Source organism: Rhamphochromis longiceps, linkage group LG16 (assembly GCF_057381845.1).
Source record: "Rhamphochromis longiceps isolate RC_006_pf linkage group LG16, R_longiceps_female_GT1.1, whole genome shotgun sequence".
NCBI lineage: Eukaryota > Metazoa > Chordata > Actinopteri > Cichliformes > Cichlidae > Rhamphochromis > Rhamphochromis longiceps.
In genome coordinates this window covers 33,273,564-33,300,999 of record NC_140572.1, presented here as the reverse complement: position 1 = coordinate 33,300,999, position 27,436 = coordinate 33,273,564, and the positions used below count along the sequence as shown (strand labels likewise).

Genomic DNA, 27,436 nt, shown 5'->3' with positions numbered 1-27,436 from the left:
TTTCCTGCCACAGCTGTGTGAGAGGTCTGCCTCACTATTAGGCTAAAGTCTGGCATAATTAGCATAAAAGAAGAGAAGGGTAAGGGCCGGTAATCCTTGTTTGAGGACGTACAGTGCACTCGAGCATGAAGCCGTGACAAAAACGACACTAATTAGGACAGAAAGAAGGATATAAATCCAGCTGTAAACCCGCTGTACCTCTCTGTGAGTTCATTTGAACACATCCAGGGCGGGTTTCTCTGTCTTTGTGGTCCTCGCAGAAAGTTAGTAACCTTTAGAAGTGGAGCGCTGCTCATGTAAAATTCAAACAGCCTTGGAGCATGCTAGCTCTGTCAGTTTGTGTTTGTATCCGCGGCGCCGTGAGCTCCTACCTGGGAGACGGGAGTCGTGGACATTTTGACACGTTGTTGAAACAGCACGCTCAGTATGCGGTTTTGTTGCTCCAAGTCAAACACACGGGTCCGCAGCTTCACACACTCCTCTTTGAGGTCCTGGAAACAAATACAAAATGGACAGATGACGGCGACTGACGGTGGCACTTCAGAGACATACACGTAAATCAGATGCTAATTTAGCAGCCACAGGGAACGACGGTGTATTCAACTAAAGATGCACATGATGGTGCTCGAAAACATGAGCAACCTGGAAAGGAGGACCTACAGAGGTGTGACTTAAGAGGGGGGCTAAGGTGGCGAAACCCCCATGATACCGCATGAAGTATACTTATAAACTATAGTCAATTTCTCACAGCCGCTGTGACCATTCTTCACATAAACTTACAGCAAAACCCTTCATATGTTACTTAAATATCAGACTTTCTGTGTATAGCATTGTTGGTCATGACAGGGTACTTCTGCCAGGGTTGTTTACAGGATTTCGCCACAGAGTGGGTCCAGGAACGAGACCAGGGAAAGAGAAAATGAGAATATTTGATGATAAATGGTAAATGGTAAATGGCCTGTATTTGTATAGCGCTTTACTAGTCCCTAAGGACCCCAAAGCGCTTTACATATCCAGTCATAATAAACAGAGCATACAGCGTGCAGCCTGCCTGAGAATACCCTGGGCGTGGCTGTGTCTCTTTCTGACTCCACTGCGGGTGCTCAATCGAATCGTGTCCACTCAAGACAGTATTTCAGTGCCGCAGAGACCCAGAAACAGAGCTCAGGTTGTCATTGCTTAAAATAGTGCTGGTTCTGTTTTTTAAGGAGCCTGTGTAGAGCTGCACAGAGCAGGAATGGAGTACATTTTCAAAAAAGACTGCTTCTGAAATGGTCCTGGTGTAATTTACCGTATTTTTTGGACCACAAGGCTCACCGGTTTATAAGGTGCACTGTCAATGAACGGGTCTGTTTTCATACATAAGGCGCATTAAGCGAAACAAAACAGTCAGATAAGTCAAACTTTACTCAACTCATTCTTCTTGCTTCCTCCAATTCCGTATCATTCATTCTTTAATGTTGAATTCTCTCACAGATGCTCTATTCCCGTGTCGTTGCAGTATATTAATGACTAACCTCGTATTATTGATGGATTATCTCAGTTGTTCTCCTGACTGAACTTTTATCGAGTAGAAAAAAGTTAGCGTTCATCCTACAGCTTCACTGTGTTTATGTTATGCAAACATAAACACATAGCTGTGTCGCTAGCGATCACAGAGCACATAATTATATACCAGTTAGCCTAACTTCAGTAACACTACAAACGTCACTTCTGTTTAGTTTTCTCTCTTCATTTATGTTGGAAGTGATAGCAGAGCTGTACGTTTGAATTTTTCCAGAAATCTCTCAGTCAGAACATGGTATATCATGATTAGGTGGAAACTAGCGAGCTAACTTCCTGCTAACTTCTAACTCTAATAAATTTTGTTTTCATGGATGCCTGGATGTACAACTTAATTGTTACACCTGGTAAAGCAGTCACACTGATCATTTTATTAAAGATGAAAGAATTTAGATCGTTTTTAACTCTCAGTGATGCCGCAGTGTTTGTTTGACTTTGGGACCTGAAGCGGAGTTTGGTCTCGGATTACTCCGTGAGGCTCCTGACTACGGTAGCCGTAATGCTCCGACAATGTACAAACCTTTTGCGTGAGAAGAGCCTGGACCACCTGATTAGCCACCTGAAAGAGACGAGAAGGAACAATGTGTTTAAAAAAGTTTGGTCATTATTTTAAGAGTTGAACTTTGTGACTTTGAGATGCAAAGAGATTGTAAAACGACCGAGAATAAAGTTCAAAAATGAGGATTTAGAGGCGTGGACGGTGCCGTGAGGACAAACTGACATAGCGTTGCATCAGAGTCGGGCTCGTTGAAACCACACAGCTGTTGCCCGCGGTTACTGCATGTCTGACCACAGAAAATATACACATGGTTAATGTTGATGTCCTAACTTTTTCATTCTGTATTCTGTGTGAATTTCTGCAGGAAGAAGAAAAAGTTCAGCTCAGTTGTATGGATTGATTTTTAAAAAAAGAAGAAGAAGACTAATCTGAAACGCTTTCTTTCCTGCTTATTTTGATTTCTGAAGTGGAGGCATACAATATATCTTGGCACTGGAATAATAAGTATGTTTTGATTCTTTTGTATGTGGGCCACAAAATTATTTCCCTCCACCTCTTTCATCTCTCTATCAAAACGCCTTGCCTCAGCTCATTCAGATGATGACAGGAAACCATCTCAATGCCCCCCCCCCAAAAAAAGAAAAAAAATCATCTGCATAATGAGACTGAAAAGCAGCAGAAGCGGTGGCGGTAGCAGAGAAATTAATCCCACAGAAGAAACTCTGAAATATCTGTCCTCAGCCAGATTCTCATGGGCAGCAATCTCCATGGTACCAAGCCCATTAGCGAAGGCTGCTAAAAAACTAAAGTGGCACTGTCGTGGTGGCTGGAGAGAGATGCAAGAAAAGATGGAGAGACTTTCAAAGTGCTGTCAGAGGGAAGGAGTGCAGTTAGACAGCCTCGTGTTAGAGGTGAGAGTCCGTGCTCCTGAACGCCGAGACTCACTTCTTCATATCGCCAGGAGCTCTGCTGTCTGTCTACTTCAATTAAAGATCTGGGCATCCCTCTGTAGACTCCACCAGTGCTCATAATAAACAAAGTGTGTTTGTGCGTCTCCTGCTGTAGCTACAATCACAAGACTGTCGGAGTCCTGAGAAGTAGACAGCACTGTGTGGACATTTTAGTTTTTTGTTTGTTTGTTTTTTTGGGGGGGGGGGGGGGGGGTAATTCATCTTACACTCCAAGAAATAATCCTCTCTACATTCATTTACCTTTTGGATGGTTGGAATTGGAAAGGTTGTTGATGTGAAAACAACATGTAAATTACCACAGTGAGCTGCATCCAGAGTATATACAGGGCATCCACAGCATTAGGACAAACTCAGGCCTCGGTCACACACACCTGTTCAGAAAAATGGTATCCCCTGATTGGTTGGAGAGTGGTTGCTGGGCATTGCTAGGTGAAATTGGTTGCAAACAGGTACGTGGTGCTGCGAGAAAAACTTCCTTGGAATTTCTTTGATCACTAGCAGGTTGCTGGGTTTAGCTGCAACAGTTTGGCTGGAAGATGCTGACTTGTCTGCAAACACTGGATAGTCAGGCAGTGCTTGCAGATAAGCTGATTAACCTGCAGATGACGCAGGGCAATCACAAGGAGGTTTTTCTTAACTTGCTTTCCACCAAGGGAGGCCCCTTTAAAGTTTACATATATCTAACTGAGTCCGAGATTGATGTCTTGGGTTTTTTGCAGTTTCTCTGAGCGTTACATTGTTCCGACCTTGGTGATAAATTAGTTGGGACGTTCAGTCCTAGGAAGACTGGCAGCTGTCCTGATGTTTTCCACTCATGAACAATCCTTCTCACTGGAGAATGATGGACTTCAAATTGTTTGGAAAGAACCTTATAACCCTTTGCAGAACTGATTGGGCATCACTGCTGATGTCTGTCGTCCTCAGCATTCTGCTACCATACACCTACTTCTGCATTTTGGCTTGATTACTGTTCAATAAATGACTCTGTGTCATATGTCATGTGCTTTTGTTCATCTCAGGTTGTTTTTATTTCATTTTTAGACCTGATAAGAATTACAGATGAGTTTCATTATGTCTTTTATGACTTTGTCTGTCTATGGACAGTCCAGTACAGTCTATGGATGCAGCCTGCTTATCAAGCTAGCCAGCATTAGATCTCGTAACTAAACGTGTAACGGTGTAAACTTCTGTTTTTTATGTGCAGTCTTTTTAGGGTTTTATGAGGACTGACTCACTGTAGGTTGGTACTGTATACCAGCTAAATTTTTCAGACCCTAAAAATGCCATTTACTGGAGAATGACCATTTTTGGTGGTACAAATCAGTGCAAATATAAGCCTTAATTATAAGCCTTAATTATTAATGAAAAATAAAAGTGTGATTTCATTGTAAATACATGCTGTATATCTTCTGCAGTGTGGGAGCACTCACCTCATCCAAACAGCGTTCGTACTGCTTCCTCTGGTTATCGTTTTCCATCGACAGAGCCGAGTTTTCTGCCTGCAGACACAAAACGCACGCATGCAAACTGCATTAATAATTTCTGAACGCACTCATATAAATAAGAAAATAAACAAAAATATGTAGGATAGAAAATGTGATTAATTATAGAACTATGAGAAACGTTAAAGGTCTTGATGCTGTTTTCTCTGGATGGAGGTGAGTTGTCTATCTAGACAGTACTCTCCCTGAAGCACTTGGATTTGTTGGTTTCACTGGAGAGAGATGGTCGTAAATGAACGATGCCTTAAATTTCAGGCATCCCAACTTAATCCTGCAGACCCTCACTGTGTCTGCGAGGCTGACCTGAGGTACCTCAGCTATAATTCAATTACTGACAGAGGTTCAGGCCCGACACCATTCTGGGAACTCAGCGGGCGACTTTCTACACAAGTGATTATTCTTGTAAATCTGAAAGGCCAGGCCACCTGAGCTGGCTTGTTTTCACTTAGTGTTGTGGGCAACTCCTCGGAACAACAAGTTCACAGAAGATCACAGAAATGGCTGATCACAGGAATGAACAGAGTTCAAAGAAGAACTCGCCCCACACAGATCAACACCACCTGTATCCCTGTGCAGCAGGCAGAGGTAAACAACACAGTATTTCAGCAGCTGAAATGATGCTGATTACTGGCTTCAGGCGTGAGGAAACGGTTTACTTGACTCTTAAAATGAGAACTTTGGAGATTTAAATGTGGGTTAGGTAGCTTTGTCATGTTTTAAACCCTCATTTTCTATTGAAGTCTAAACTGACTAACTTAATAAATAAGACATCCCCCGACTCTTTTGGAAGAGGACTGAGGTCACATTGACCTTTTGTCCTTCACATAGACTGTTAGAGGGATCTGTGACTTTCTGCTCCAAGTGCCTAAATTCCCCGTTTGGTTAAAGCATCTACAGGAAGCCACGCCGGCTAAAGTCAACTTAGAAATGAAGTCCACCCGTCAGACTCGCTGGTCACACCTGGTTTAAAGAACAAGATGGCGATGGACAAAACATCTTGAAGCTTCATAACCACTGAGTGGCATCTTTCATACTGTCTATGAATCCTAGCTAGCCAGCTCTAACTTAGCATCTGTCTGGCATTGGCTGCTGTGTCTTGTGCAGCTTGGCTGTGTCAGTGTGTGTCTTTGTCCTGTCTTCCTCCTCTCGCTCCTAACTGGTCACAGCAGTTGGCCACCCCTCCCTGAGCCTGGTTCATCCAGAGCTTTCTTCCTGTTAAAAGGGAGTTTTTCCTTCCCACTGTCCCCAAGTGCTTGCTCATAGAGGGTCATTTGATTGTTGGGGTTTGCTCTATCTTATTGAAGGTTTTTTTTTTTATATATAATGCAAAGCACCTTGAGATAAGATAGATAAGATAAGATACCTTTATTAGTCCCACGAGTGGGAAATTTCATGTCTGGGCAACTGGGCAACTGTTATTGTGATTTGGCACTATATAAATGAACTGAACTGGACTGAACTGTCATTATACTGATACTTGTGTAAAGTGTAGAAGTAAATTTAAATCTAATTTGATATACAAAGAGGTGTTTACAAAGGTTATAAAGCTAGTTATGTAGCTATTTGGTGGTTACGTGTTTTGATATTTACATGTTTACATGTTTGAATGTTTAGACATGCATGTTCAAACATGTAATAAGTATGTGTTATATCTACCTGGTTGTTTTCCCTGTTTTGATCTGAGTATAAGATTTCCTGGCTTCTGAGAGGCCAGTGAATTATTCATGGGGTGCGGCACACAGGAACTGTGGGTTGTTGTTGCTGTGTGCTGAGAGTAACGCGGCTGCTAAAAAGTTATCCGTCTCCATCTTGCTGTTCCTAATTATTCAGAGAGATTCCGAACCATCTAGTGAACCCTCACGTTACACTTGCATGAAGTATATCTGCTGGTATCGCAGTACATACAGTCCTATGCATGTCTTATAGTGTTTGCAAATACAAGCTGTGCGTTTGTGCGTGTGCAAGTTCTGGTACTGTACTTTGAGTCTTTCAGCCTGTTATGTTATGAGTTCACACTTGCTCTTGCAGTTGCATTACACCATCTTTACAAATGAGCCTGATGGATTAATGTGTCAATGTGTAGATTGCAAGTAAAAAAAAAAGTTTATAGGTGTCAATCAATCTGGCTTGAAATAAATTGTTTTTGCATCTGCGAAACATATTAAACCCCCACAAAGTGATCCTGCATGTACAGATAAATCACTTGCAAAGCTGTAAATGTTTGGCAGCGCGCTTACAGTCGGGCTCCCTCGTCCTTGTTTGTGCACCATTAACTTGTTCGATCTGCAGAAACCATCACATCAATCAGTGTTTCAGACTTAACTGTCAACTTTCACTGAAAACTCAGACTTGGTGGAGGAGCTGAGCAGTTCAGCAGTTCCCCTCAGTTAGAAGAAAGTCCGTTCACTCTGTTTTTATTATTTATATTCTCACTTTTTGGAGGTTTTCAAAGCAAATATTTTACTTTCTGTGGCGGACTATGTGGAAGGTGCCCAAGTGTGCCATAATGACTGGAAAGTAGTTTGAACCTAAATTGATAACTCTCTAATGTGCATCTCTCTCTCACTCTTCAGTTTGACATTAAAGTTTAATTACAATGTGGATAAAATAAAGGCAGCCACCATGAAGAAGCAACAGCGTGAAAGCCACAAAAACACACTCCGAATCATCCATTTAGGGTCATCAGAGTAGGCAGGAAAATTGATGCAATTTAAGGTGTTCTTTTATTTTAAAAAACCATCATTAATGACAAACTCGTTATACAGGCTTTGACCAGGTTATTACCAAGGAAAATTAACTTTCACTAAAATATCACTGCAAATCATGCATGGACTGATGCCGGAAATCACTAAACTCATGCTGGATGCAAAATTAGACACACATACTGTACAGTGCTATGAAAAAGTATCCACCAGCATCCTGACTTCTTATTCTTTTGCATATTTGTCACACTTACATGTTTCAGATCACCAAACAAATGTTTATGCCATGCAAAGATTACTTGACTTAATAAAGAAAGCAGTTTAATTTGTTAAAGGAAATAAATTATCCAAACTGTGTGAAAAAGTAATCGCCCCCCTTGTTGGCCTCTATTAGCTGGTTGGGGCACCCTTGGGAGCAAAAACTGTAATCAAGCATTTAATATAACTGGCAACAAGTCTTTCACATCACTGTGGAGGAATTTTTTGCCTGATCTTCTTTGCAGAATTGTTTTATTTCAGCCTCGACCTACATCTGAGGTTTTTCAAGCTCAATTCTTATTTACCTCCAGGGTTTGACTTGGCCACTCAAATTTTGGTTTCAGGCAGACTTCCTGTTTTGTTTCAGATGATTGTCCTGCCTCATAGGCTAAGAGCAGCTGAGCTTCAAGGCAGGAATTTATGGCTGGACGTTCTCCTTCAGAAGAATCATGAATTCAGTAAAAGGCAGAATTCATGGTTCCATCAATTACGGCAAGTCATCCTGAAGCAGCAAAGCAGCCGCAGACCATTACACTACCGCCACCATGTCTGACTGCTGGTATGAGGTTTGAGTCCCATTACAATCCAGATGTAATGGGACTCAAACCTTCCAAAAAGTTAAGCTTTTTCTTGTCAGTCCACAGAATATTTTCTGAAAGTCTTTGGGATCATCAGGATGGTTTTTCCCAAATGTGAGATGAGCCTTTGTGTTATTTATGGTCAGCAGTGATTTTTGTCTTGAACTCTCCCATGGATTCCATTTTTGCAGAGTCTCTTTCTTATTGTTGAATCATGAATTCTGACCTTAACTGAGACATGATAAACCTATGGTTCTTTAATGTTGTTCTGGGTTCTTTTGTGACCTTGACCTCCTGACTCGTTGATGTGCTCTTGGAATAATTTTAGTCAGCCAGTTACTCCTGTGGCCACTTCACCACCAGTCCAAGTTTTCTTCATTTGTAGATAATGGCTCCCACCGTAGTGCAACGGAATCCAACGACTAAGAAATGGTTTTATAACCCTTACCATACTGATAGATGTGTTGCTTTTTCAGATCTTTTTGCCTATTTCAATTTGTCAGACAGCTTCTGTTTAAGTCATTTCTTGATACAACAGGTTTAAAAAAAATTTAAAACTTTGAAAACTGTTAAATTTTAAAAAAGAAAGAAATGTATGATCAGTAACCCCATTAAAAAGAAGAATTTGTATCCCTGAAGCAGCAGCAGATTAAATTTCATGAGTATTTCATGGACTGCTGTGAGACTGTGTTGAACAGCCAACAGAACAACACAAGCAAAGCCGAGTGAATTCACTCTTTTTTTTTCTCCGTTTTTCTTCTGTGAGGCTTTTCAGTGGATATAAGCTCCATCAACAATGGCTGCCCGAGATCTCAGCAGATGGCGAGTCCTATGACCTATTCAGCAGGGAAGATGTAACGGGGGGTGGGGGGGTGCATACTGTACATTCACTGGAACACTGACTCCAAATGTTAACTACCCTGGCAGCCTTTTAATTATCACCTCCTGGATATGAATAACTCCTTTGTCTTCTGCAGTTTCTGTGCCCTTAGGACCGCGCTTCAACATAATAGAGCCTCTTTTGTTGTCCTATTCAAAGATGGACAGAGGCCTTACAAAACACGATGTGTGTGCTTGTTTTTCTTCTGCTTTGCTCACTGTTTAAAAAAAATGAAAGCACCATACAGACTTGGATGCTCTGAGCAACATATAATGGCTGTTAATTATCATTTGCAAGCAATTCAATTTACCCCTTAACATCCACCAGGTTACTGGCAAACCATGTAGGGGTAGGGTTATGCCTGCACATTGTCCACATGCTAAAAAAGCATAGTTTCAGAAACTAGAAGATTTATGTGTTAATTTAAAGTCTCGTACATGCCATTGGACAACAAGATTTCCTTCTGAATATGCGAAATAACTGAAAATGCCATACAAAAATGTGACCCTAAATCTAAATCTGAACAGGTAACGTGTAACCTAGTTAATGTAGGGTTCCCATGGGTCATTAAAAAGTCTTAAATTTTGAAATGAAAGGAAATTTTTTAAATAGGTTTTAAATTGGTTAAAAATATTGCTACTGACTATAATTTCTATATATTAGTAAATCCGTATCAAATAAATTTATTTTAGGGTGTAATTACATGGTCTGTAACACTAGGGGGTGCTATACTACTAAAATAGTTCTACTATTACACAATAACCCAGTCGCACTAGAGTAAAAATAGGATGGCAACCACCCTACGACAAGGAAAACTAGATGGTTGATAGTTCAGCACGCTCAAACTCATCATTCTATTACAAGGTGATAGCAAGTTTGCTGGGCTCCCACACTGCAGCAGATTTGTCACTATCGGGAAGAATCTGTGGTTCTGGCTGTAAGTAGTGATTTTATATTTAATGGTAATTTCTTTGGATGTGATTGGACAACAGATTTGCAAAAGATGAAAACAGATAAGTGACAGATAACTGACCAATTTTTCACAGTTAATAATTTATTATCACAAACAAATTGCATGTAATTGCCAGCCTGACAGAACGAACGCATCTTATTGCCATTCGGACTCACCAAAGTCACTGTGAAGATGGCGGCTGACTGTGACTGGTTGCAATACTGGTCTTGTCTTCAAAGCAGCCATTTCAGAGGCAATGAGATCGCAGCTTTGGTAATTCTGGTTGTGCTTCAATTTCCAACCACTGTTTCATCTTGTTTTTATCTGTGAAAACCGCTATTGGTAAAACTCTGGATTTTGTAAAGAATCAACAAAACTATTATTTATAACACAAGAAAACCAACGATGCCACTTTTGTCTTTAACTTTATTTATCAGCAGTGCTCATACAAGGACTTAAAAACCTTCAACAATCACAGAGAAACTGAACTGTTTCCATTATTGTCCACAGGCTCTGTGGTGTCCCACATAATGACCCACCCAAACGGTTTACAACACCTAGTTTTAATTGTTTTCAATTAACTATGCACCACCCATCAAATTTAACTTCTTCAGCTCCAGCTGAATATATATAGCACATATATAAATGTGACTTACCTACCAAAATAAAAAAATGTAGCGCCATTATCAAATGGCTTTCCTAAAACAGGAAAATAAGATGAACTAATGCTAATTTTAGGGCCAGCAGCTGCTGGGTATGACAGAAACCCTGCTGACAATTACTGAAAATCCTAAATTCAAGTGACTTTTTCACATTACTTGTGTTTTCTGCCCAGAAGTCAGAAATCCAAAGAAATTAACTTCAGTGTCATGTGAATCTCGTGGTTGCTTTGTTTTATGTTCTATATAATTTAAAGGAGAAATGGATCTGGGTTCTTATGGCGTAAGGTCTTAAGAAGCATTGCTTTCGTTTTCTTTTAATAATGGTGCAGGAACTCTGTGTTAAGAGGCTGACTTGAATAACATAGACATTTAAAAACTATGTGTTTAATGCTCCCTGCTTCTGGGAGATTTGAGTTTTTCTTCTGATTTCTTTAATAATGTAAAGCACCCTAGGCTTCGGCTAACACTTTTACATTTCATCACCACATAATGTTGTCTGACACCTTGTGAATGGCATCTTGAAGCTATAACAGCACAATCTGCTTACCTGCTGTTGACCTCACTGTTTTTGAGAGTGGGAAAAACTAACACATAGTTTATATTCTTAACCGGTCACGGTGAAAGCATTAGGGGTGGCCTACAACCACATAATTTTGCAACCATTAACACCTACTCAATAACCCTTCCTACATAAAGATACAGCAGTCAGAGTTATGTTCATCCAATGCCACCTGTTTATTTCTAACCATCAAATGTAATATGTTTAATTAAACATATTTCTCAGTCTGACATGGTGAAAGTGAAAAGTTGTGGACGAAGCCTAAGAACTGGACCGTGCAATCCACTTTATTACCTCGAGCGCTCTGAGCCGCTCCAACAGGGGATTGCTGTCCTTTGAATTGTCCTCTAAACCGCCGTCGCCACCACCGGCCTCGGGCGAGGTGGACATCTCTGTTGTTGGTGTGGCAGATGTGGGACCCTCCAGACTGTCCTGTTGCTTCCACATTTCCTCCAGGAGTTTGTCCTGGAAAGCAGAGAGCATATCAAACATGCATGCCTTGGAGTCACAAAGAGATGAAAACTAAATGCTCCATATTCCATAAAGCTCCAGTTATAAGAGCAATAAATCTTGATGAGCTGCACACTGAGAGCTGCAGCCACTGCATAAATAAAGCTGCTCTGCTTCACTTCAAAGATTTATTAAACTTCTATTATTTATGCTAAAATGTGCCAGCTAGTGCTCTAGGCTACTGGATTATGTAGACATTAAAAAGAAGAGGCTCCAAAATGGAGTCTTGGGGAACTCCATACCATTTATCTACACTTAAATTAGACCCACTGTGCTTTTTCCTTTTTGATTGTCTCATATTACCTGTAACTGGGATGGATTTTCATATTAAACATGGCTAAGGTTTAAAATAATAAGGTCAAAGAATGTAGACGTAATCCCTGTGAGACAAAAGCTCAGACGGCACACTGCTCTAAACATTCAGTTTCACACATTTTTTTTCCAATCTTGGCTCTCTATGATGTCATAGAGATGAGATATCTCTATTATGGTCATTTAAGGCACACAGCTTTGGCTATGGGCACAGAAACTCCACCCACATATTGTTTGCGAGTGGCAGCCAATAAGAATAAAGTTGGCATAAAGGGGGAGGGGCTATAATGGTTTGTCTGTACTCGTACACGTGTATTTTGGCACTTTTTCTGTGTGCTGTGGACTTTTGTCGACACATGAACGGCATTTTGGACACTGAAAACTGAGCTTTTCACAAACTCCTGCCACAGTGAAGATTTTCAAAGACTCAGTTTCTGCATTTAGACACGAACAAAGTCAGCATCAAAGGTGTGCACCTTTGGGATGCTAGTTTAGCTCAGTGGGTGAGCAGGTATGCCACATGACCACAGTTTGTGCCTTCCATCTCTCTCTCCACTTTCTTCACCACAAATGTGCCCCTAAAAAATAGTCTCCAAAAAAAAGGGCTTTTATCTCCTCTTTTCATGTCAGAATGTGTTATTGTATGTGGACTGGACTGGTCAACGTTTCTTCAAGGTTAGAGTTATATTACCTCCTGTTGCTTTGACATGCTCTTGACAACACTTAAGATGGTTTTTCTGTTTTACTATTTTATTATTATTATGGTATGAATCAGAATACTTTATCGATCCCAGAGAAAATTATGTAATGTAAGGATTATTCTGAACTGTGAATCATGCAAAGCTACTCTAGGAAAGTCAGGAATAAGAACATGTTAGTAGTAAACAGTCCCTATTCTTTAGATGGTATTAGAACAGATTTAGCAGTGAAATAAGTAGCACTTAGCCTTTTTCCCAGTCATGGATCAAGCATAGTCTTAGACTAAATGAAAACTTTCAATTAAACTTCAACTGGGAAAAGTATTTAGTCTGAGATTAGTGATAATCCATGTCAGAGAAAATAATTCCCACACTTTCAGTGGATATAAGTTAAGACCTTAAAAAGAGCTGAGCTGCCTCTGTGATGTTCTCATCATTTTACTGATACTCAGTTACAGAGTAAATGGAGTTTACAACATAGAATATAAAAGTACTGTATGTAGATGTTTGGAGACAGTGGCAGGAAGCAGAGCTGAAGATGCTCAGACTTTCACTGGGATTGACCAGAATGGACAAGTTTGAAATAGATACATCAGAGAGACTCTTTGGTTTTGAGGATTTGGAAAGAAATTTAGAGAGTCAAAGCTGAGATGGTTTATAGACGTGCAGAGGAGGGATAAAGGATATACTGAACAAAGGATGTTGAATATGGGTCTGACAGGGAGGAGGAAAAGAGGAAGACCTCAGAGGAGGTTCATGGATGTAGTGAAGGAGGGCATGCAGGGGATGCTGTGACACAAAAAGATCCTAGAAATACTGTGGTGACTACTAAAGTGAGCGCTGAGAGAAGAAGATAACATACAATACATGGAGTATATGTAGCAGTGTAGGACATCCTTTTCTTTTTCCCATCACTGTTTTGGTTGATACACACAGTTCAAGCAATCTAAGCTTCATGCATTTTGCACTCTAATGTGTTTTTTGGAGCATCACTCATAGATGATAAACTGCCTGCACATGAGGCTGGCCCTTAATACAATGATGCATCATCTTTCACTTTGCATTATTAGTATAAAACTGCAGAATACAAACATTAAAAAAAGCTTTGACTCAAACAGGAGAAGATGGATCGAAGTATGAAAAGGTCAAGATGGATAACGCTGAGATTCCTAATTATGAGACTTGTTTGCATTTGCTATACGGTTCATTAGCTCCTGTGATTTGCACATTTAGCCACACCAACATTACTCATAAACAACATCAAAGCTGAAGATCTGGAGCATGTGTGACTCTGTGTTCCCACAACACAATAAAATTATTGCATTGTGGGGACTTGGATCTATCTGGAGACACAACGCAGACCCCCGCAAGCTAAACTATTGCATCATTATTGGTAGTACCATAAACACGATATTTTTTCATAAACACAAATATCTAAAAAGACTGTGTGGAAAAAGTATTTTAAATGTATTCATTGATCCCTAGTCATATGCAGTTGCATGGATGGATATTCCCATGCGTACAGCAGGTTTTAAAACTATGCATCATCCCAGCAAAGTGTCCATTATTATATATATTTTTTAATACTCCAGCAAGCACATGAAAATGAACCACATCAACCACCCACTTCTACACAAAGCATAAATGTATTATAAACTTGATTAAAAACAAAAAAGGAATTTTAAAGTGAGATCAATAGTGTATCTAAAAGTAAATCACCCCGTGTATTTCATCTATATAGTAAATGAAAAATATCATCTGTTAATTTATTTTCTTGTTAGAGTTCAAGACATTATTGCAAATAATGTTTGTAATTTGTCTGTTTCACATTATTTCAGATTTTTCTGAAACTTCCATACCCGAAAGAAAGAACTTGTGACTGAAAGTGTGTTGGTACCTTGTATGCTTTCATTAGGTCCAGTGGGTCCACCTTGGGCCCTTCCAGTGAGTCCTGGTTCTGTAGTAGCGTTCGCACCGTCTCCTCCATGCTGTGGTTAGGAAGAAAACAAACCTGTTAAAATATAATCTTCTTAATGAGAGATAAATTAATTGCAATTAAGTGTTGCAGGACATGTAAAAGGCTAATTATTATTGTGGATAATTTATATTTTAGAATACATTTTAACCATAGACATTTTATGGCACAGCTGCTGCTCCTCCACATCAATTTGAGCCAGCTGAAGTGGTTCAAGCGCTGCCCGGAACCCCCCAGCCCTCATCCTGGAGGAGACCCAGTGAAAACTAGAGAGATTATACCTCTATGGCTCTCAATTGACTTGGTTTCTTTCCAGAAGTGCTCAAGGAGGCTGCTGAACAGAGGGAGTAAGGTTATATCCCTGCTAGCAGCTCTGTGAAACTCATGACTTAAAATCTAATCTCAGTTTAATGGGAAATAGTTTTTATATCTTGTTCCCTATTACCATTTTCTATGTTATCCTGCTATCACTGGTTAGAATCAGGGAGCATTGGCCTCTGTGGGCAACTCAGTCTCTGCAGTGCTGTTAAAAAAAACCCTAACTTCTCTGAGATATACATGAGGTGCATTTTGGTGTCTGGGATACAGCTAGACTTTTCAGCCGCTGACACCAAATACCATTTGTTGTGGTGTTTTACATTTTTCACACATGATCGCCAAAAAAGGGCCTAAAGTTTCCCTTTCTCACATGTAGCACAGAGCAGGAAACGCTTCAGACTCTTCTCACAACTGGAAATACTGGACACGGGCACAGGCGGCAACATTATTGATGCCCACCTAAGCCTGCACCTTTCTCACAATGGGGACATGCGTAGAAAAATCCAAGACCCTGGTGAAAGGTTAGGTTTAAGCCTCAAAAATACTTGTTTAGGTTCAGGAAAACATGAAGGTTTAGTTTAAAATGCACAATTTTGCAACATTAACCTCTTCATGTTGAAAAATTGCACTACTCTGAATCAACTGCATTTACATGTGACAACAAGAATTCCTAACCAAGCATCCACTTCATCTAAGTCATTGAACCCGCTCCAGGCAGTGGATTAACCAATAAGACAACTGTTTAGTAACCAAAATTTTCTTAACACATCTCACAGAAACTTGAAGGAAAGTCAGAGACTGATCACTGGATTCATCATCTGGGTACCAGGAAAACTTTAAAAGAACCCAACTGGACCAAAGTGATGGGCCACCTCACTGACAGTAAATGGTAAATGGACTGGTTCTTATATAGTACTGTTAAATTTTACTGGAGTACTCTAAGCATTCACACCCATTCATACCAGCAGTGTTTTTCTGTCTTTTCTATGTGCTTTCTAGCTAATATTCACACAAGGCTTAGTGTCTTGCCCGAGTATACTTTGGCATTCAGACTGGAGCAGCTGTGGATCAAACAACCAATCTTAATCTCTGATTATTAGATGACCTGCTGTACCCCTTAACTCATAATGCCAATACAGCTTATAAAAACAATTTCATTAACACATTTCGGAGACAGACATACTGGAAAAATATAGTTGTTATTACTTTTTGTTCATTCATATATTAAAACTAACCTCAGACTAAGACTCCATCCTCTGTTTAAATTTTGATAATGGGGTTACACCTTAACATTTGGGTCACTGACCAAATTCTCCTTAATCTAAAAGTTAATGATAAGGCAGATAGCGAGTAGAGACATTAACATGTCTGCAATACAATGTAACTTTTCCAGGCTGCTGGACAAAGTAATGAAGTTCACTAATTGGAAGCAAAGGTGTAGAACAGGGAATATGAAGCTGTTACCAGTTGATCTTTAATAGAACATCTCCACACTTTATAATTTATATGTTGGCTGCATGAGAATTTGACATAAGTTGCATAAGCTGCCACTGAGAGGACAGTTTTCCACAACTAATAACAAGACATAATTTTTTAGGTCCTCTACAATATAACATGATGTTAACTTCAAAAAACACAAAAAAAAGAGAGTATGTTATTAGGGCATTGCTACACAGTTGTAAACACAATTAGTCATTAGGTTTTTCCACTTAGCATTAGCTACTAACTTTCCATTGCAAAGCTAGTGTCCAATTATGGTTCCATCAATCTTGAAAAAACAAAACAAAACACAAGATTGTGCTACAATATAGATTTTCTGCATAATGGATTTTGTTTCCCCCTGTTAATTAAGGTAGATATCCAGCACTTGCTTTAGCTACTCTCTCAAATGTCTGCTAATTCCTCTTAAAAAAAAAAAACCCTACTATATACAGTTGTTTCCTGATTAAAAAATAAATGTCAGATAGCATGTCTTTTGGATTAGTTAATTTTCTTTCCACTTGTTTTTTCTCTTGTTATTTGCTACAGTAACTTTATCTAGCAACACCTCAGTGGTACCCTCTTATACAAATACAGTCCTGTCCATCTAAAAATGAAAAACTAAAGCATACTCTAAAGAGTTGGTGTATTAGCAAGCAGCAATAGCTTTGGCTACTGACTTCCTGGTCCATCTTGTCCTATCAGTCATCAGTACTATCCACAGTCAAACAAAGTAAAAAAAAAAAAAGGGGGCACTTGAAGGAATCATTTGTCCTAATTAGCACATTTTGTTTTAAGTCTGTTTTTCTAGCCAAGATGAGCATCCGAGCTAATATGACACGTGAGCAAAGAGGCTAATGCTAGCGAACACTAATCAAATTCAAATTCAAATTCAAATTTTATTTGTCACGTACACAGTCATACACAGTACGATATGTAGTGAAATGCTTGGACAACTGCTCGTGACCTAAAGAAAACAAAAAAGGAAAAGGCTATGAATAAGATAGGAAATAAATATGAAAAATTAAAAAGGGTAAATTTAACTAGGAAGGAATAAAATATAAATTAAGGTTAAAAATGAAATAACTGTACAACACAAATTAGAATGAAGGGTAAATTTAACTGGGAGAATAAGATAAAATATATAAATTAAAGTTGAAAATAAAATAACTGTACAACAAAATACACAATATAGAACTATATAAGAATGTATGAAGAAATATAAATAAATATATACACAATAACAGCAGCATATACACAATAACAGCAGCGTGATTAATCCCTAGCTAAAGCCTTGCTCTACTCTCTACCTCCACTTTGTCTTCCTCTCAGTAACAGAAGGAGCTACCTAGCACCAGCCTAAGACAATAACACCCATCTGTTAGGATAGACCTTGATGACTAACCCAGTAGGAGCCTTGACTATCAAGCTCCACACGATTCTACATAGAGCTAATATGGCGCTGACCAAAAGGCTGAGGCTTCAGAAACAGGAATCTACATACCAATGGGTAAAATCTTTTACATTATGTTTTTTATTTTAGATGAAGTGACATATCTTATCTTCTATCTTATCTTATATCTGGTGGTGTAGCTGTTTTACAAAACTCACTAGTTTGGGGAAAACAAAGGTTCTTAAAGAGCTTTTTGGCTGGTAGCAGCTGACTCATGTGAATCATGAGAGTATCCACAGGCAGGACAAATTAACAATCAATTACTGATTTTCTTTAATGTTTGATTTTATTTCAAGCCATCCATAAAAGCGCTGCTGACATTTCTTCAAAGGGCTTCAGCTATATTTGTGTAGCTTTTGACTGTTATTTTTGTAATTATTTTCCCCTGGAGCTATGTATGCTTGATGGACGCTGACCATGCCTCCGTAATGTCGTATGCAGTGACATTTTGCCCTGTCACTTCCAGGCCAGCCTTTCCCTCTGTTAGATGTGTGCGGCACAGCCATTAGCGCCGGCTGCCGACTGTGAGCACTTCATTGGCATTGCTCTCTTCAGTCACTGCCACTGACCTGAAACAAGCTCAGCTAAAATGAAAACAGCGGGTGGGATGGTGGTGGGAGGGGATGATACTGAATTCGAGCAATCTTTGAGTTTAAAGCCCAGAAAAATGCATTTTAATCTGGATACATGTGGCCTGAGAGGCCAGATGTAAAATGCAGATTCCACTGTATGTTGCTCAACAGCTTCAGCAGACCATCAGTGCTGTAAAGTGTTGGGGGTTAAAATCCTGCCGGTACTACCCACACTGCACTTGTGGTGCTTTAAGTGAAGCACTTTGGATCTTACTGCATCCACCAAATGGAAAATTCAATGAAACATTAAATTCATGAACAACCACACGATGAATGCTCTCTGCAAAATCGACCGTGCTATGAAGCTAAACGCTGCAGTTTGAATGAGTTTGTATAATGACACATGATTATTCTTTTAAAACAAATGGAGTGCTTTTGCTAGGACATCTTATATATATGTACGGTAGTGACTTCCTGGTCATACACGAGTACATTCTGAGGAAGAAATTATTTTTTTACTTTGACATTTTGACAATTATAGATAGTCAGCTAATTCTTTTCACAAAGATATACTGATGTCCTTTGACTATGATTAAACTTAAAGTTCATATTTAAGGAGAAATAAAGTTCAGATCATGTTTCCTAGGGGCTTGTCGATTGGGAAAGACTGGGACTGTTGTGGAGGGTCACACAAATAAGCTAAACTCAGCCTTCCACAACAGTCCCAGCCTGTCATGTGACCACTTAGGAAAATTAATAATCTTCCTGAAACTTGGCTTGTGGACTTGTGTATAAAAGATGGATGAAGATGTCATCCTTTGGTGGTTTTGGACTCGGTATGCTGTCCTGTCAACATGTTAGTTTTTATCTTTCTTAATGGAACTTTTTATAACTGTAATGAGACACTTTTGTGTTATATATTTACATTTTTTATGTGTATTTATTTGAGTTTATTTGAGCTTTTCTTTACTTTTAAGATATTTTCTTAGTGTTTGTGTTTACATCTTTAGTCGCTTTAACACAGGAATTTCCCAAATTTATCTTATCTTCCATTGATTTTCTATGACTTTTCCATTTCATGGAACTGGCGCCTTTCCCAGCTGTCATAGGGCAAGAGGTTGCCAGTCTGTCACTGGCTTGTCAAGGCTCCAGTATTTTCTGTTTTGGTTTATCTTATATAATTAAAAGTGACATAAAATTATACTGGTGACTTATCCAGTTATAACTTCACATCTTTAGGACTTATGGCTTAGTTACAGTACTGCCAGATGTTATGTAGACCGAAATTCATATGCTATGTTTGCTAAGGGTTATTTCACGTATTGGCTTGGCCAGGTATGGCTCAAATATTCCCACACACCTAATATCTAACTGGCAGACTCGTACTGAGTCAGTGCCAGAACATGTGGGTCACACTTGGGCCAGAAAGACATGGTTATAAAGGCATAATCCAATTGTCATAAGACTACATCTGCTCCTCACGAGGTCCACCTGATTCCCATCAAAATTCATGTTGTTTTTACTGCCTCCACTTTCTTCCCAATCGGTCCTCCCTCACGCCACGCTGCATTCCGACTGACCGCTGGTCATTTGAAATGAGGCTAGCTGCACGAGTCATCAGTCCATCGCTGAAGGGAAAGTGGGTCTAAGGATCTCTCTGTGGGCCGTGTTCAAAATATATAATGTGCAGCTGAGTGCTCTCAAAAAAACAAGCACTCGCCCTGTCTGGCTCTGTCATAACGAGCTCTCGTAAATGCCACGCCATCGCAGACTCATCGCTGAGACATCTGACTGTCCAGCAGACCTCATTTCAGAGCTGCTGCCCACCGAGCTCAGGAAACAGGATTGGATTCCTTAAACATATTACTCTGTTTTATTTTCCTGTTTTGTCTTTTCACTCCCAGTCCCTCCGTTTTAAACTGTAGTCAGGGTTGGATTGTTACACTGGATAGACCTTTTCTTTGACAGGAGTCAGTCCATACACCAGAAAGAAGCTCTGGTTTCATTCAGCAGCTGTCGAGGTAGCTGTTCTCACAATCAGCTCCTAAAGAATTTCATTACTCTCGATTTCAGACGTATAATACACCGACTCCTCCTGACGATTACCTCTACAAATCAATCCACAACAGTCACACATAGCATAACAATGAAATACGACCTCTGCATAATAAAAGCCTCAATATCTTCGCCTATTTATTACAGCTGCATTCTTTTGAAACGGCTGATACAAATGTGGTGCTCATTGTTTTGTTGTCTGTTGAAGAAGACTGCATAATAAAAGAGTTCAGCAGAAGACCTATAAGGCTTTTCAATTATCATTTGGATTTAAAGTAGCAAGCCCATATTTACTGGGGGTACAAAGGTCAGAAATTATTGTGACTTCAGATAAATTATCAGACTTAAGCTGCTGTCAAGAGACAGAAATTATTCTGAGAGTTTGAACTGTGCAGAGATTATAATTGTTACACTTCAAAAGATGCTGTGATGTCACCGATTGGTTGTAAAGTTGTCTTCTGGGGCTTCAATTTTAGACCAAGGGTGAATTAGGCAGTAGTGAGGCTCTACTCTTCAGCACGATGCATGATGCAGTGCTTGGATAGTGACCATTAGTCGTACAACACTTTTCAGAATGTATTATGGAATGCTCTTGGGATGGATGGATATTTGACTACTTATCTAGGAAGAATTGGAAGAATCCATTTAAACTGGTTAGTTTCCTAACACAGTCTATAGATTTCCAACAGGGTTGAGATCAAGGATTTGGGAAGGTTATTCCAGAAGCTAAACATTAGCCTGCTTTATCCATTCCAAAACCAGGTTGATGTGTGATATGTGTGTTTGGAATCATTGTCCATTGATTCCTGTTGAAATCATTGGAACACCCAGTTGTGTCCAAGATTCAACTCCAGCTACTGATTGGAGGTGAAGTTTGTGCAATGTGCCAGTACCACATGCAGGATATTGACCAATGCCATGAGGATGCCATGCTAAGTTATTAGCTAATGCTAAAAACAAGAACTTGCTTAGCAACTGTGTGTGACAGTAGTAGTAATTATAAGTAAGCCATATTATTTGTTATTTAATGCCCTTAAAAATCATCCAAACCAGCCAACATGAGAGTACGAAAAACAAAGCAGCTATAGGTGCCTACCTGTGGGTCAAAACAGCCGCGCCCTTAAATTTAAAACATGTTATCGAACACTTAGTCCTTGTACAGTTGTCATAAAAGCGTGAAACTGTCCATAGGCACCAAAATGTTTTCGTCTCAGGTTGTAAACATGTTTATTCTTTCTGTAAAGTTGGACATTTTAAAACGGGGTTCTATGGGGACTGACTCACTGGGCAGTAGAAGAACTGCAGTTTTTGGTACTTGTGCTTCATTTGGCTTCATTCTACAACACCAGAAGTTTATCACTTTATAACAAAGCGTTAAGAATAATTATGGGAGTAAAAACAATCTAAAAATGTTACTTTACACATCTGGATAGATGAAATTGTCTTTTATTATTTCACCATCCACTGACACACATGTGTAGTCATGCATGTGTTTACAGTACGTGTGTCACACTGCTCCAGCAGCCGTGCAGATACTGGTCTTCAGTGACTCTTCCTTCACCCCTCAGATGATGCTGCTGCCGCTTTGTGATGTTTTGCCACAGGCTGCACTTTCCAAAGCCTGACCCTCAGCTATCACGCACAACAATGTATGAATGAATGAATGAATGGCCTACATTCCCCCTTAAGTAATGACCCCTTTCCCTACTTTGGTGTAATACACTCAAGCTCACAGTTTTTATCTTCAGCTCACTGAGTTATCCTGTTAAGTGTGAGTGTGGCATCCTCTCACAGAGGCTCTGTTTGTCAGTCAGCAGCTGGATTACATCGACTACATGATGATGTGTGTGTTATTTAGCAGTTTTGATGCCATGTGAGTTGTTTTATAAAATAGGAGATATAAAAATACAGAAGAATTTAATCAAATATTAGATGGAGTGGAACTTGAAGCTAGCTTTTTTTTTCTTAACCTAATCAAGTTGTTTTGGTGCCTGAACCTTAAGGAATCCATCGGGATTGTTTCATATTATTGAAAATATTCTTTGTGAAGATGTGTGAACAATAAACTATTCTCAAAAGAAATCATCCCAGAAGATTCTGTGATTCAAACTGCTTTGAGTGAACTGCTTTGTATCTTTATGAAACATCATTTTAAAGGAGGAAAAATAAAAACTGTCCCAGCTGATGCTCAGCCAAATCATCCTGATTTGGAGTTAGCTTTTTCAGGTATTGATCGATGTACTAGCATGAAATTGAAGCTGTTTAGATATTTTGAAAATATCTCATAAAGATGTTTTTGTAAATAAAAGATGAGACTGAAAATATCCTGCAGAGCTTTAGCAGCTCAGCTTAAAGAGGCTGCAAAATTAGTGTAATGAACAGAACACTGAGAGGCAGGATTTATTTCAAAACACTGCATTGGATGAGACGTGTAACAAGATAAAAAAAGACTGAATAAAGCTGTTTTTAAAACCCTGACATTTAGTGAATGCTTCATTTGTTATTTTCTGATTTTAAGAATTATTTATTTCTTTTTATAATTTTTAACTGCCTGACACTTTGCTATCTATCAGGGACAGAGAGAGAGTGAAAAATGGCTAATATCTTCTGTAATTTTCCTAAATATTGGGCAGCAGATCAAATATCTTCTGCTTGGCAGGGGAGGGAATTAACTTACGGTCACAAATATTGGAGGCCTAATCTCACACCTCGCTGAGCATATGCAGATCGAACTCGGATGACGGGGCACCGTCAGTAGCCTAACAGTTGGCTGGACATAATGCTTGGTTATTATTTCCCCTTTATCAGATGCCAGGAGGGGAGATCAATAAGTGGACATGAGTTTGAGTTTTTAGTGTGGGGCACTCCATTAAAACTGAGTAGATTCTTCTCATTTCAAAGACGACCTGCAGTGGGCTCTTACCTTAATGAAACCGCTGGACGACACCGCAAAAGCCCAGCGGTTCGTCACATCGGGCTGTGGCGAGCATTGATGGATGTGCTTTAGATTGTTTGCATCCCAACTGGACAGTTTTTTATGGGCTGTGGCCAATGGATTTTAATAAACTGAGGTATGAGGTGCGATGTTAGAGGGGAAACTTTTTGAAAAGTTTAAAAAAAAAAACTTCATGCAACCCTAAGTGACATACTGGCTTGTTATGTGGTGATGTAATGGCACTGAAGTAATTACACTGTAATGTAATATAATAAAGGTGTAGATGATTAATGGGTCTAATTGTCTACACCTAGCTCTGGATACTGACTGGTGGCATTTGAATGCAGCACTGTTGGTCACATGTGCAGTTCCTCTAAAAAAAAAAAATCTTGAAAAAACAAGCTAGCTTCTGTTAGCCAGATAAGCAGTAGGCAATATATGGATGTAATGATGTTGCTGTCAAGACCACCACATTTGGGCCTATTCAGGCCTACTTTTGGCTCTCCCAAAAGTCATGAGCCGTGCTCGATATGGGTCATGACAGCTGTTGGATGAGCCAGATGTGGTCAAAAGTCATGACGTGGTTTCAAATTGAAGCAGTAGTGGCTCAGAATACTTATGGCACTGAAAGAGCGGTTGCACTGCTAGTAAATGTTATATGAACAGCCTATGGCAGAGGCAGCTGCATTTACCATGAGTGAACACTGTCAACCAAACCCAAATGGAGCCCAAAGAAGACTGCAAAGTGGGACGTTTGGGGCAAACCATTATTGCAATCTCTGGTGAGACAGTCCCCACAAAGCCACGTCATAGTTTGTGTAGTCCATAAGCCCTCTTAGACTCTCACACAGTCTCCATACACTTTGTGCATCTCCCTCAAAAACATTCATAAACAGTCTTAGGAGAGGATGTAGTGTGAGTGCAGCGTGATGACTGTGCTACCTGGAGAAGTGTTGCTGCAGTGTCACCATCTGCCGCCCACCCAGCTGAGGCTTCGCCCTCTCCCTTCTCTCCACACCCAGATGTTGTTTGTTCTCCAGCTGGGGATTATTATCACGGATCAGTCTTGATGGTGTAGCTGCAGGGCAAAGGAGTAAACACAGTTAGCTTGTTGTTAATCTCACATACTATAATCCCACTGAACATCAACCGCCCCCCCCCCCCCCCCCATTTCTCCTTTGTTCAGCTTACACACTGTAGTTTTAAATTATTCATCCCTGTTTGCCCCACAGCTGATAGGTTGTGAGCTGGACTTCCTACTCATGACATTTAAAACAGGGCCTCGGGGTAATCTGTCATGTCAAACCCATGTACTGTGCATGTTGAAAAAAGAAGAAGAAAAAGCATGTTGTCATGGTAGCAAAAGTTCAGGTGTTGTAAATATTATAATGACTATAATACCTCATGGCTGCTCCTTTGGGTGTTTACCTGTCTGGATGGTATTCAAATGAAAAAAAGCTGCTGGCCGGGAGAATTTAACACTTACAGTAAGCGTGGCCAATATTCGTGTCAGCAGCACTCATAGCTCTAATAAACCTGGCATAAATAAGTGGATTTCCAGTTTGTTTGTTTGTCTCGTTTTGCATCAACTTCATGGGAATTTTCCATCTAGAAAAGTTCATTTCTTCTTTAGTGTCAGTCAGTCTAAGCAGCCATATGAGGAAGCTAAGCATAATGATAACAGTTTCCAGGCTATTACAGAAATAATCAGTTTGGCTGAGTGGGTTTATTTCTATTTTTCTGCATGAGCCTCAAGCCACAGGTTTGGCTCACTGTGACTCACTTTACCAATCAGACTGCATCAGCAGTCCTCCACCATGCAGTGCTGCAGTGCAGAAGAGAATCCAGCAGAAGAATATGGACATGCATGAGGCATCATCGCCCTGAATATTTAGATTCACACGTTTGTTAGCATTCCAATAAAAACATGGAAGAAGAAGAGTAATGCAGGGTGTTATTAATATGTTTCTGCACATAAATGTTCATGCCTTTTTTTACCTGACCCGTGTCGTGTGCACTGATATGTGCCCATCTACATTAAATGGAGATTTTTTCACTTTTAAAGGGTGGTTTGTTAAGTTTGCTTGAATTCAATTCAGTTTTATTTATAAAGCAAAAATTCAGAAGAAAGGTCACATCAAGGTGCTTTACGTTGCAAAGTGAAGACACTAAAATATCAGAGAGGAAACATCACCAAGCAGCAGGTTTTCCTTCCTCATGAGCAGCATTTAGTGAGTGCGGGGAGGAAGAACTCCCCTTTAGCAGGAAGAGGGGAGAGGGGGGGTGAAGGGATCCTGTGCCAGGAAACCAGTGATCGAGCGAGAACAATGCCAGAAGCTCGTTGATGGCTACCAAAAGTATCTGGTCAAGGTGCAATGTGCTGAAGTTTAACCAAATATTAGTGGGCAATTATCATTTAGAGAAAATCCTACATATATTCAAAGTTGTGCACCCAATTCTCGTCTTTCAAAGTCATTAAAGATGTTTGCTGCACAATCATTCCAGCCTGGAAAAAGCCCCAAATTACTATTCATGCCCACGATGAGTGGATAAAGACTTCCGACCACAACTGTAACAAAGCAGATGTGTCGAATTGTTAAAATGGAAAAATCGAATGTGTGTTTTAGAAACACATCAAACACATCTATCAGCTAAAGTGAGTTTGTGCTTTTCTTTTTGTAAAGTCTCAAAATGTCCTGTGTGGAAAAGATTTATACAAGCGGACAAAAGCATAAGAGCACTGCCTCCATTAAAACTGCAGACTTTTAGAGAATCAGAATGTGAGTCAAAACAGGGCCACTACAAAAGGTCAAAAAACTAATGGCTCTCCTCTAATTATTCCTCCCATTAGTGTTGTTCTTTTAAAGAATGAATTGCAGTCACAGTTTGTTTTTCCTGTAGCCAGCAGGAGCTTGTAAAATCAGAGAATAAAGATGGAGGGTTTTCACTGTTTTCATACAAAGTCAGGGACAAACCCATTAAAGCATGCGAAGGAGGAACTGGTCTTAAGTGAAGTAATATGACGGGACTGGTCTCTTAAAATGTTAATCAAGGTTTTTCAGGCCTTCGGGATATAAATCAGCATTTGAGGGAAACTGGCAAACATGGTGAAGTTTGACTCAAGGCTGCCATCTAGTGGTGATTGCTGAGTGGATGCGCAGCAGGATAACTGAGGTTTGAAATGTTTCAGGACATTTAGGCCAAAGACTTGAAAAAATGTTGTTGCTGAAAGAATCACATGGAGGACAACTTTCTCTTCTTTATTTTCTTAAAGAAGAATGGGAATATAAATTTCTTCTGACACAAAATCCAAAGGAAACAGTCCTAAAATCTCTTTTTGATTTACAGTTTAGCTGTTGTGATTTACTTTACATACAGTACTGCGCAAAAGTCTTGACCCATCCCTCATTTCTTTATCTTGTGCGCCCAAGTCCTCTTGAGCAACAGTTTTTCAGGTTTCAGAAGCTCTTTCAAAGATTGTTTGTTTGTTTGTTCGTTTCTTTTCTTTTTTAGTTTCAGTTTGATTGACAACAGCTTTACAGCACAACTTTAAAATTATTGAAGCACTGTGGGATCATCCTGACAGACAACAGAATAAAAAGCTGAAACATCCAAAGAAGACCTTTGAATTTCCTTCGAGAAGCCTGGAAAACTATTCCTGAGGACTGCTCAAACGTATTTCTTGTTTTTGCATATTTAAAAATATTTTTAAAAATGCGACAAAGCAGCAGAGAAAAAGTCTGACAATGAAGAATCACAGAAGTTGGTTGGGTCAGATCATGTTGATGAATGCTGTGATCTGTGCTGTGAAAAATACACCTTGAAGCTCTGCTTTATTTTATTTTATTTTAAAAAAAAAAGCTGGACAGCACATGAGTGTTTATAATTTATACTCTTAATTAATTATGAAGGTTTTGAGGGTGCTGAGGCACCATCGTCAGGGCAGCTTTATTATTCTTTGAACTGTGAAGAGCAACAGCTTCACTCCTCATGTCACAGCAGC

At 39.6% G+C, this 27,436-nt stretch overlaps 1 protein-coding gene across 1 annotated transcript in view; it reads right to left on the bottom strand.

Annotated features, from left to right (window-relative positions):
• Window positions 1-27,436, bottom strand: part of LOC146651510 (nck-associated protein 5-like) — a 90,614-nt gene that overhangs the window by 46,086 nt on the left and 17,092 nt on the right. Inside the window, exons 2-7 of the mRNA XM_085384522.1 lie at window positions 24,376-24,511; window positions 14,544-14,634; window positions 11,421-11,591; window positions 4,464-4,532; window positions 2,084-2,122; window positions 372-491 (exon numbers count right to left, since the gene is read on the bottom strand). Coding sequence (XP_085240648.1) covers window positions 372-491; window positions 2,084-2,122; window positions 4,464-4,532; window positions 11,421-11,591; window positions 14,544-14,634; window positions 24,376-24,404 — 519 coding nt within the window. The 5' untranslated portion in view covers window positions 24,405-24,511. The remainder of the gene's footprint in view (window positions 1-371; window positions 492-2,083; window positions 2,123-4,463; window positions 4,533-11,420; window positions 11,592-14,543; window positions 14,635-24,375; window positions 24,512-27,436) is intronic.